The sequence below is a fragment of the Archocentrus centrarchus genome, chromosome 4 (genome assembly GCF_007364275.1).
Source record: "Archocentrus centrarchus isolate MPI-CPG fArcCen1 chromosome 4, fArcCen1, whole genome shotgun sequence".
Classification (NCBI taxonomy): Eukaryota; Metazoa; Chordata; class Actinopteri; order Cichliformes; family Cichlidae; genus Archocentrus; species Archocentrus centrarchus.
The window spans coordinates 35,809,607-35,821,995 of record NC_044349.1 but is presented as its reverse complement, the minus strand read 5'-3'; the positions used below and the strand labels follow the sequence as shown (position 1 = coordinate 35,821,995).

The 12,389-nt window shown below is 44.3% G+C and overlaps 1 protein-coding gene across 2 annotated transcripts in view; it reads left to right on the top strand.

Annotated features, from left to right (window-relative positions):
- The first annotated feature begins 301 nt into the window (after nucleotides 1–301).
- Nucleotides 302–12,389, top strand: part of cyfip1 (cytoplasmic FMR1 interacting protein 1) — a 38,827-nt gene continuing 26,739 nt past the window's right edge. The window contains exons 1-2 of one of the 2 annotated variants that reach the window (XM_030728300.1): nucleotides 302–567; nucleotides 11,790–11,910. In XM_030728300.1, coding sequence (XP_030584160.1) covers nucleotides 11,794–11,910 — 117 coding nt within the window. In that variant the 5' untranslated portion in view covers nucleotides 302–567; nucleotides 11,790–11,793. The remainder of the gene's footprint in view (nucleotides 568–11,789; nucleotides 11,911–12,389) is intronic. The other variant, XM_030728301.1, reaches the window with a different exon arrangement.

The window sequence follows — 12,389 nt, the reverse complement described above, 5'->3', positions numbered from 1 at the left end:
ACTTTGGGGAGGTTTATGTAGATTGTGTCTTGTGGCACTAACTGCTCTCCATACAACAGGCAGGGCCTTGTTGGCTGTGCCTTGCGACACTAACCGCCCTCCACAGCCGGACAGGCTCTTACAGCACATTCCTCCAGCAGCACCTTTTGGCACCAATCACTCTCTATTCTTCTAGCTCTTGCTGGCTGTGCCTTGTGGCACTAACGGCCCTCCATACTTTGAGCAGGTTCTTGTTGGCACTAACTGATCTCCATAGCTGACGGCTCTTACAGCGCATTCCTCCGGCGGTACCTTTTATCCTCGGAGTTTCGGCCCTAGCGGAGGAGTCCAGCACGGCAGCTCTCTCGGTTTCCTGTTGAGTTTCCCTGTTTCAGGGACAGGAACTCCCTGCTCTGCTTCTCTCCCCCGCCCATGATAATAACACGGACCGAGCACAGGACAGGATTCTTGGATTAAAGGCGTCTAAAGTCGAGACTTCTAGGATCGTGGGAGGGATAACTTCCCGGCTTTATGGCGCTGTAGTCGGTTATAAAGGCGCAAGTTTTCCCTGCGAACCAACAACACCGGGTGAGTAGAAATGATTGATCGCGGAGTTGGGTTCCAGCTAAGTCGCCCACGGTTGGGAAAAGAAAAAGTTGTGCTGCTTTGGTTTGGGTGTTTTCTCCGTACTTCGGCTCTGTGCGGTAAAAACGGCTCTAAACCCGCACGGATCCGAGGATAAGCCGCTCTGGGAGGGGAACGGCTTGTTGCAGAGCCGTTTTCCTGCTCGCAGGCCCGAGCTGTGACTAATCTCAGGCCACGGCACGGAGGGCCGTTTTAACCGCAGAGTCGTGTTGGAGGTAGGACTGCGTGGGAGTCCCACTCACTCCCACTTTAATCACGCTTTGAGTCGTCGCTTCTTTAACTTGCAGATTTTTATGTTAAACTAAAGCCTGGACTTCAGAATGAGCCCGCGGGGTGTGAGAGCCGCGGTCAGAGGTTAAAAAAGTCAAAGTTTGTCGCTTTGAAACTGAAAAACAGCCCAGTTTAAAACGGGAAACTTAATCGCTATTTTTTTTCTCGACTTTTTCTTTTTGTTTGTCCCTTTGGGAATTACAGACGGGAGAGATGTGTTCAGGAACCATCTGTATTATCCCGTGTCCTGATGCTGCATTCAGGGTCCAGTAAATCCCAGCTCGTCAGCCATTGAAGGAGTGTCAGGGCCACATTAACAGAACATATTTTAGTGAAGTATGTTTGTTTTAATTTGGCATTTTGAGAATAAAATCAACTGTGTTCATATGCTCAAAAAGAAATCATCTCCTGGATCCAGAGATGGTGCACAGTAGGGCTGGGCGATATGGACCAAAAAGAATATCTCGATATGTTTTTAGCTGAATTGGCAATATACGATATATATCTCTATTTTTTTCTTCCCAAAAGGTATAAACAAAAAGGCACCTCTGAGTCAAAGCTGCATGTCCCAAATATCACATGGGCACGTAGATGTACATGAGAAATTGCTCAAAAATAAACTATTGGCATATTTAAATAATAAAGCTCCTCAAATAAGTCAATGCTTTTTTTCCCTCCATAACAAAAGACTCACAGCTGTGCTATTAAAATGTAAAAAATGTAGACTTTTTGGGGAAAGAAATCGCTGGGTGGGTCTGAAAAGCCGCTTAATCTAGTGACAAAGTCGCTAAGTTGGCAACACTGCCATGCTGTCACTTCCTGCCAATCCCATTCAAATTCATGCTGAATAGTAGTTTATATAGCAGCTTATAGCAGAAGTCTGCAGAGTTGGTCAGGAGAAGCACATTAAATAATTTGAAAGGCATTAGATAAACTGTGGGACACAGTGGAGATAAACGCATTGGGAAAATGTGTTCTGGTCTGATGAGACCAAGGTTGAACTTCACCCCTGTGGTGAAGCACAGGGGTGGCAGCATCATGTTTTGGGGCTGTTTTTCTTCAGGTGGAGCCGGAGCTTTAGTGAAGTGGAGGGAGTTACAGTTTGAAATGCAGGTCATTTTTAGCGCACAACCTTCAGGCATCTGTTAGGAAGATGAGGCGGGGTTTCACCTTTCAGCACAGCCGCGACCCAAAGCTCAGATTAAAGGTTTGGAAAGACCCACAGCCCAGACCTGAGTCCAGCTGGAGGTCTGTAGGGGGACCTGAAGAGGGCGGTGCACAGGAGACGCCCTCACTGACAGACTCGTACCCAAAATTTCTGCCTAAATGATCTCGAGGTGTTTTTCAGTTGAGTTGTGCAGGTTAAAGGTCACATTAGAGGTGGAAAAAGTCCCGAAGTGATTTCTCTTGGCCTCAGTTTTTTTTTTTTTTTTGCATCCCAAAAACCTGCCATTGTAATAGGGTGTCAGTCACAGTTATTTCATATGGTTCCACCCAGACTTTAGTGATTTTATTGGACTTACTGAATTGTGCAGCTCAGGTCTGTTTGTTGGTGCCGGTTTATGATGCAGTGACTCCTTCTTTGAGCTGGTGGTTTAAAGGATGGTGGTTTAGATGAACTTTGTATAGAAGTGCAGCTTTCTAAAGCCATTACAGGGGCTTTCTGGGAATATTAAAGCTAGTTTAGTATGAGGTAATGTTTGCAGCGCTGCATCTCAGTAAGAACTGATTGATGTGCTTTAGTTTCTGTTTGCGTGCTGCCTTTGACTCGGGGAAGCCACGGCATTCACGCTAACGCAGCACTTACATTAAACAAGGACACAAACTTTAGCTGAATTAAGAAAATAAGAAATCTATGTTTTTCCATTAATCTTCCCCCTTTTGCCCAGGAAGGGGCGTTCTTAGGAAAAGTAAGTAGAATCAGACCCCCTGTTTGTCACAGCGCTGACGCTGCTCTTGATTCAGTTATTTACATATTAGCGTATGATTGAAACCAAGGAAGGAAGGAGGGTGAGAGGGTGATGAGGCATGAAGATAGCGTGGGTTAAACCACATCTGTTGCTGTTTTGGTGAAAATTTGTGTTTTATTTCTGTGGTCCTGTATGCCTTTATATAACACACCTAAAGTAATAGATTACAGTGAAGTGTGCACACCGTAACACAACAGGAAGCCACTGAAACTGAGAGGTTTGTGGATTTATTAGCTTAACTTTAGAGGACGTGGATCTGTTGGAGCTCTTAAGAACGAATCAGCTTGAATTATAATGAAAACAGTTTGGCTTGTGAAGGTAGATGAGTCAGTGGGGTCTGCAGTTTGAGGAAAAGTTGTGCAGTGATTTACTGAAACGTGGAAATGCAGCACATGCGGCAGAAACAGAGTTTGTACAGTCGGTGTTTGTGTGAGCACCAGTGAGGCAGCTCTCTGTCCTCTCTTTAAGCAGTCTGCAGGAACAGGTCTCCAGGCTTCTTGAGGGACATTCAGAGCTCTTCTTTGGATGTTCCTGCCTTTTCTTCTGCTCTCTCAGATGTTGTTGCATGTTGCATCAAAATCTGATGGTACTTTTCTGCAGAATTGTATCAATTTTGACGAGATCTCAAACGCCATTGGCTGAAATGCAGCACCAAGCCACGACAGAGCCTCCTCCATGTTTCACAGATGGCTGCAGACCTCTCTCCTGACCTCCTCCATACATATTGATGATGATTCGAACCCTTTGGTTCATCACTCCCTCGACCTGTTGCCACTGACTTTTAGTGCTTCAGCCAAAAACCGAAAGACCTTCAGAGAGCCTGAAACTGTTGATCCAGACTACAGTTGTCAGTTTAAAAATGATGATCGGATTAGATCGTCATTTGCAGAAACCAGTTCATCTCATGGCGATGACAACACTGAACAACACTCCAGCTGGAGCTCAGTAACGCTCCTGTTTAAGTTATACTGAAGTATTGAACAGTTATCATAAATGCACACATTAGTGTTAGCCTCTTAGCCACAAACTCAGTCTCAGGGGTCATGAGCTAGGTTATCAGGAGATCAGAAGGCAGAGCCGGTCCGGCCCGCAGAGACGCGAGGATTTGGGTCAGGATGTGAGGAAACATCACACCTCCTGCTCTGACTGATGAATCTGCTGGACTGATTCTGCACTGATAACCAGCAGCTCAGTGTGCTAACCTGCAAAGAGTGTTGAACTGTTTTCACACCTCTGTCATGAAAAACAACTCTGACTTCCTTCAGGCTGGTACCGTTTCATGCACCCAGCTGACGAATCGCAGGAGTGGAGCGGCGTCCGATCGCAGCTGTGTTGTGTTGCCTGGTTGCCATGTTTGGGGCCGTGTGAGGCTGACGTTGTGCAGAGTTGAGATTGTTGCTGCTGCATCTGTTTTTACTTGACAGGAATATGAAGTGCATGTGACTTCCTCCCTGTGTGCTGATGTGAAAATCCTCTGAGAGTGTGATCCGCTGCTCTTTGTGTCAAAAGTGTAATCTTTTCATCTTTTACTCCAGGCGCAACAATTACAGTCTAACCGTGCCAGGCGCACACTCACACAAACGGTTTCCTTTAAAGAAAAAAAAAAGTTTGCAGAAAATAATCTTAAAAGTTCACCTTACAGAAAGACACATCCTTTCGCTTTTTGCCTTTAGCTGACTCTTAAACCTCTTCCTGAATTATGTTTCAAAAGTTTATCATTTACTTTTTGGTATATTTGCTATTTTATTGTCTCGCAGTTAGCATTGACAAATATATCTGTCACTTTTATGTTTTCAGTTCTTTTTTTTTTTTGTAATTTATTTATGTCTGATTTAACCACTCGTCCGCCGTTTCCAGCTCCATATTTTTATTCTGGGCTCTCCTCGAGTAGCTTTGGCTGATTCAGTTTGAAACAGTCCTCCTCTGTCTCAATTCATTTCCTCCTGTGAGTGAAACAAGCTTGTTGTGGGGTAATAATAATAAATATAATAATACATTTTGTCTCTGGGCGCCTTTCGGGACACCAAGGTCACCTTACAAGATAAACAATAAAACACAAACAAATAAACAAACAAACATCCAGGGTAGCGGCAGCCAAAACGCACCAAGGTTCACCCCGGAAGCGACTCTGCACAACCTCAGCCCCACACGTCCCCGGGATGATCTGAGATGATCCATCGTGCTGTGGATGGATCATCTCACGTTCTCTGGGCTGAACTTTACTCCATTTTCGGCGTCTTCTTCCTGCCGGGTGATGCCGGGTGTCTCTGCTCGTCGTCAGGGGCCTGCAGCCCTCTTCTTTGTGCTAACGCGGTGATATTAGCTGCTTTAAAAGCCAAAAAAAAATTTCACAGACATTCAATTTTTAATCAGTCGTTAACAATAAAAAGGATCCAAGTTGAATTTCAGTGAAATGCCAATTTCTTATGTTTGTTTCACATGTTTTTCTGGGTCATCCACATGAACATGGAGCTGCCATTAGCCATCTCACATTATTTGTTCTTCTCTGTTACTGTTTGGGCAAAGCTGACCCCCACCCCCCCACCCCCAGCCGGTCACAGCAGATGACTGCCCCTCCCTGAGCCTGGATATCCTGGAGGTTTCTTCCTGTTAAAAGGAAGTTTTTCCTTCCCACTCTCACCCGGCGTTTGCTCATAGGGGGTCATTTTTGACTGGTTTGGTTTCTCTGTAATTATTGTAGGGTCTTTACAATACAAAGCACCTTGGGACGACTTGCTTGTTGTGATTTGGTGCTATATGAATAAAATTGAAGTGAAACGAACCTGAGACTTCACTGCAGGCAGTTTTCATATTTGTGTTTCTTGTTTAAGATAAATGCTGAACCTGCTGCGGTCTGTCGGCCGGTGTTCAGCTCGTGTTTGTGTCTGTTTGGCACACCTCGGCCGCCTTCTCGAGGCTGGTTTAAGCTCCTTAGTGTGTTCTTACCAGAGAGCCCTGCAGACATGTGGTGTGCAACTTCAGCAGTGTGTGCAACAGCTTACGAACTAACAGGCTAAATTAGCACTTGTATGAGGACACAACTCTAGACACTTAACAGGAACTGTGCACAGAAGCAAAAGTCCGCAAGGTTCCTTTTTTAAATACTGGACATTGCTTCCCTGCTGAGCTAAAGCTGACCAGCAGCCGTTCTTCTTTATGCTTGGATTATTTTTTTACTCTGTGAGCATAAAAAGATTTCTGTTGAACTTTGCATGTCTTTTTTTATTGGTAACTTTCGGTTTTAGTGGACAGAAGGGTGACTGATGAGTTCTTCCTCAGCGCTGAAGTCAACCGTGCGTCACATGTTCAGTGTCGATGGTTTATACTTCCCTGTTTTGCCAGGTTTTGATGACTAATCTGCAGTCTGTGAAACTGTGTATTTTTTTTTTTTTCTTTTTGGTTAAATTATAAATCATCAGCTTTATGTATCTATTCCCGGCCGACTTCCTTCTCTTTTTTTGCAGAACTGTGTTTTGCAACTGATCAAACCCATTTTTACTCCTGGCTGAAGGAAAAGTGTGAAAAATGTTCACCTGCTCGTGCTTCCAGAGTGGAGCTGAAGTAATAAGTTTACTTTTGTTGGATCTGATATTGAGCAGACTTTGAGGTTTGAGGCTTTAATTTGTGGGGGAGGGGTCACATTTCTATCACCTGAGCGGTGAGTTTACTGCCTGTATCAATACAGCTCTAATCCTAATCCTTTCACCCTGTTCAGATGTGAGTGTTAGCACTGTCAGAGAGCATGGATAGTGGATAATGGATAATGACAGCAGTCAGAATCACAGTTATTTTGGTCATTCAGCAGTGGATTAATTAAACTTAAAAACACAGACTTCTTCTGTTTTTAGATCTGAAGCTGCTGCAGCAGGTCAGTCAATCTGAACCTTTATGGAGGGTCTGAAGTAAAGCAAAAGCGAAACGCAGTGCACTAATTGTTTTTGCCCAAAATGTTATTTTTTAATAAAAACTGGAATAATTTCACAAACCTCAACCAGTGTATCATTTCAGATTAATTTAGCAAAGAAAATGTGTCACCATCCAAACTTTGTATCTATCTCATCTCCTTATTTCCTGTCAGTTATCTCCTGTTCCTGTGGTGGATGTTCACATTAAACAGTTTCTAATAATGAGTATGTACAGGAGTCCCTGTGAGCTGCAGACTGCCCTGAACACCCAGTTTATCACAGCTTTTTCTACAGTTGGCTCTGCATGATGTCACAGAGAAGGGATATCCCTAATATGGTCATCTGAGGATCAGAAGCTCCACCTACCTGCTGCACAGACCTTTTTGTGGTTTAAAGGGAGGGATTGGGGGGGGCTTTCTGTGTGGAGTTGGCACGTTCTCCCTGTGTTTGCATGGGTTTTCTCTGGTACACCAGGAATAGTGATGCATTTTATTTAAAACATTAAAAATTCAGTAATAAATGACTTCACACTTTGCAAAGCCACCCAGAGGGCCGAGTCCGACCCGGTGATGGTCCGGTACTGGCTTGTTTCAGACACGGGGCTCGGTGTGAGATAACGATTGATCATTTTAAACTGTGAATCGCGCAAAGCTACTTTAGAGCTCAACAATTTTAAAGAAAAGTGGAGCTGGAAATGAAATGTGAAGTCAAACTCCATTTTAATTCTAAAACTACTCAGAGATCTGAAATGCTTTCACAAAGACAGAACAGCTTGTTGTCCTGTTATGAAACTTTTTATGCAATCTCATTAATCTGAGGAAGTCTTAAAGGTGCCAGCCAACACTTTGAGTCTCAAAGTAGCAGCTGCACATGCTCTGTAGAGATCTTTATGGAGTCGTGTGTTACACCATCGAGGCCTTTGCTGTGCAATTCATAATGAGTGCGTGTATGTATTCATCTTTTAAAAAAGGGAAGCTGCATCTTCTGAAATTATTCTTTTATTATTTCCACTTCTGTCTGTATTAAGATTAATGAGCTTCCATTACTCTGCTCTGTTTCACTGGTTTACAGCACTGGAACTGAGATTAAGTGGCTTTCTTTTCTTAGTATCAACCACAGCCTCTCCCATGAGTCAGACGGGTGGGACCACAGCTCCAAAACAGTGTCCAGACTTGAAGAACCACCCCCACTGATATTTATTTCCCACATCAGCACCCAAACATAAACATTCATAAATCCTGGTGATTAATTTTAGCCTTTGATTTTAAATTAATGAAATGATGAAAAATTAACTGCGTTATGAATTATAAAAGTTCACCAATGATGAGAGGGATTTGGGAGCTTGACCTTTAAAATTAAATCATATGTTCTTGGGCCCCTATGGAATATTTCCACAAAGTTTCATCAGTTTTAGTTCAGATTGTTAATAGACAAACAGGAGTGAAAACATAACCATCCTCCACCTATCAGTGGGTGAGGTAATCAATCAAATCTGAAAAAACTGATGTTACACTAGAACAAGTTTCCTCCACTGAAACAGATCAAACATCCAGGGTACGAGGAATAACCTGGGAAACAATCATATGAAGGTAAATGTTTGCATGGCATCATTAAATATACTGAAGTTATCATGCATAAAGAATCTGCTGATTTTCAGGGGGTCAGTTTTGATTTCATGGCTCTCTCCTGTTTCCATCTGCTGATCAGGAGCTCGGTGACCCCCTCAGTGATCCCGCACATGCAGGGACCGCCGCGCTTTTGTTCTGGCGGTCAGTTGCCGTGAATTGTTGGACTCGCTGTCAGTTCTGATTGCAAAAGGTCTTTTGATTGTTGGGTATCGGTGACGTTGGACAGTCAGCAGCACTGAAAATGCAAAGCAAAGCAGAGCATACCACACACCTCCTAATACAGCACTCATCTGTTCACTTTTACCCTAAATCTGTTGACCACATGCAGCATGGACAGGCTAGGGCAGCGGATGCATGACTTTCTTTTAAAATAATCACATAAAATAAAGTTTTTTAGTCTAGTACTTAGCAAAACTAGCCTTCTGAAGTCCTTTACAAAAATGCAACTTACACACAATTATAAAAATTTTAATGTGCCGAGATCTGCAGGTAAATAATAAACAGGTGTCAGATATTAGGGCTGCTCTTTGTAAAAATGTGTTTTGGTTAATGCTGAGATAATTATTTAACAGGATTACAGACTTTGAAAGAATAACAGACTCATTAAACTTAAAAAAAAAAAAAAAGTATTTTTATTTAATGAGATTTTCTTAAACATTTTAATTATGATCCAACAGAATAAAGTAAATAAATCAATGAATTACTAATATGAGAGAATCACTGAAGAAGTGAATGTGGCACAATTAGAGTTTTATCTCAATTATTTTGTTTTCACATTTGGAAGCTTTAATAATTGGAAGCCAAAATTGTGATTGAAATTAAAGTTTGAGTAATTGCACAGCCTGATTTGATGGATGATGCCTTGTTTTCAGCAGTGCTGAGGTCATGAATGGCTGTGGATGACTGTTGCATGAAGGGGAACCTAAACATGCTGTGAAGTTCCTTTTAGAGGAATAAGAACTGAAAGTGCTCTGTCTGCAGCTCTGTCTGGATGCAGCGACAGGTTTATACCTGACACCTGAGCTGCCTCCTGCAAGTAAAATCTCTACCTAGACAGGTCACCAATCACCTGGTGGATGTTGGAGGTTACTGGTGATCTGATGAAGTTGACATTTGTAATCTGGAGTGAAATGTCTGGCATTTGCATTTGGTGCACATTCATGTCCTCTCAGGACAAATTAATAAGGAGTAATAACTCCTCTTGCATATAAGGATGTCCACAAGTGCACGTGGCACCAGGACACCCTAGGTCACAGGTCAATGATCAGTTTTGTAATAGTATCCTCACGGGAACACCTGGCAGAGGCCCCGGTCCACGAGACCTTCAGCTCCCACCTCCGGCAGAACTTTGACAGCATTGCGAGGGAGGCTGAGGACACTGAGTCTAAATGGACCATGTTCCGCACCTCCGTTGTTGAGGCTACTGCTCAAAGCTGTAACTGCAAGGTGGTTGGTGCCTGTTGTGGTGGTAATCCCTGAACCAGGTGGTGGTCACCAGAGGTGAAGGGAACCATCAAGCTGAAGGAGTAGTCCTATTGGGCTTGGTTAGCCTGTGGGACTCCGGAGGCAGCTTGTGGGTACCAGCGGGCCAAGCCGAATGTGACTCAGGCGATGGGCTGTGGCCAAAGCAAAAACTGAGGTGTGGGAGGAGTTCAGTGAGGCCATGGAAAAAGACTTTCAGACAACCCCGAATCAATTCTGGCAACGACTCACTCATCACTGGAGGTGAGGTCACTGAGGTGGTTAACAACTCTTTGGTGGCAGGGCCCCAGGGGTGGACAGGATTCACCCTGAGTTCCTGAAGGATCTGGATGTTGTAAACTTGCCTTGGTTGACACACCTCTGCAATGTTGTGTGTAGACCTGGGCGGTGCATGGTCAAACAACCAGGGTGTGCATGGGGGTTTGCCCATCCAGTCTACATGTGTTTTGTGGACTTGGAGAAGGCATTCGACCACGGCCAATCCGTCCCTGTACAACCGCAGTGAGAGCTAAGTCTGTAGTGCCGGCAGTAAGTTGGGCTCAGTTCCTGTGGGTGTTGGACTCTGCCAGGTCTGCCCTTTGCCACCGGTTCTGTTCATAATTTTTATGGACTGAATTTTTAGTCATAGCCAAGTGGAGGAAGTCTTCCGCCTTGGTGGCCTCAGAATTTCACGTCTGCTTTCAGTGGATGATGGGGTCCTGTTGGCTTTATCAGGTAGCGGCCTCCAGCTCGCAGTATAACGATTTGCGGCAAAGTGTGAAGTTTCTGGTATGAGAATCAGCACCTCTAAGTCTGAGGCCATGGTCCTCAGCCAGAAAAGGGTGGAGTGCCCACTCTGGCTCAGGGATGAGTTGCTGCCCCAGGTGGAGTATCAAGTATCTCGGGGTCTTGTTCACGAGTGATGGGAGAAGGGAGCGGGAGATTGACAGACGTATTGGGGCTGCGTCTGCAGTGATGCGGAAGCTGCACCGGTCTGTCGTGGTGAAGAGGGAGCTGAGCGTGAAAGCAAAGCTGTTGATTTACTGGTCAATCTATGTCCCTACCCTCACCTATGGTCATGATCTTTGGGTAGTGACCGAAAGAACGAGATCGTGAATACAAGCAGCAGAAAGGAGCTTCCTCCAAAGGGTGGCTGGCCTCTCCCTTAGAGATAAGGTGAGGAGTGCGGCCATTCAGGAGGGGCTCCTCTTGTTCCTGTTAACAGTTTGGTCGACTAAACACCTGAAACTGAGTCACATCAGCCTCAGCTTTACTTTTGTATTCGGACTCTGCTTAGCTGTATTCATAGTGGGATGGGCTACAGGTGGGTGCAAATATGTGCAACCAGCATAAAACAGTAGAAGCATTTATTATAACAGAAAATGGGTGAAGGGCAGAGCGTGATTCTGATAGAGTTCTGGGTGTGATGGGGTTGCACAGAAACATAGAACCGTATAAAGGTTCTTTAATCTGTGGATTTACTTTAGCTGTTCTAACGGTGCGCTTATCCGCAGACACGCAGAACAAATGTCCGGATCAGCTGGACAGGAGTCGTGTCAGCTGCTTCCTGCACACTTTATCAGGCTGAAGAGACAGTCAACAGAAAATGTCAGGTGGCACCGTGGTGCAGCGGTTAGTACTGTCACTTTACATGGTTTGAACCCATCGGGTGACTCGGTTCTTTCTGTGTGGAATCTGCATGTTCTCCGTGTGGGTTCTGTTCCAGTGGCTGTAGGTGTGAATGTGAGTGTGAATATGTTAATATTAAAATACAGCATCTCTGGTTTGAAGTATTCCCAGCAGTGCGAAGAAAGGTAATACTTCCTGCTGTGAGAATTAAACTGCAGAAAGTATCCTGTCCTGATTCAGCTGAAAAGCTTGTGTATAGTTTGGACAAAAGTTATAAATTTGATTCTTTTTGTGCTTTTTAGCAGCATGACGTCTGCAGTGACTTTAGAGGACGCTCTCTCCAACGTGGACCTGCTGGAGGAGCTGCCCCTCCCGGACCAGCAGCCATGCATCGAGCCCCTCCCCTCCTCCGTCATGTACCAGGTCAGGACTCGGTGCCTGCCGAGGCGTGCTTCTTCTGCTGTTACAACTGTGTCGTGTTTTTCACCACCTTTCAAGTTTTTTTTAATCATGTTTTTCAACTTCTGCAAAGAAAATGAGAAAGTAAATAATCTGAATAATGTCAAGTCACAGCAGACATAAGCATACACCCGCAGACATATGCAGTGTATGTGCATCCGCTATGCACACATTTAGAACCATATACACGTTTAAAAAGTGTCACATCTTCACTGCTCCACACAAGAACGATCTGACACCCAAAAACTGAGAAAGATAGACTGTGGCCCCTCAGTGAAGCACATTTAACCTCTGTGATAACAGCACACAATGCTGGAGCTGTAAATGCATCAGCAAGGGCAACAGTTTCCAAAATACAGTAATATTGCCCCATGAAGTATAATTTATCCAAGCAAGCCTTCTAATGATGGTTTACTGTGACCAGCTGTGAACTGTTCCACATG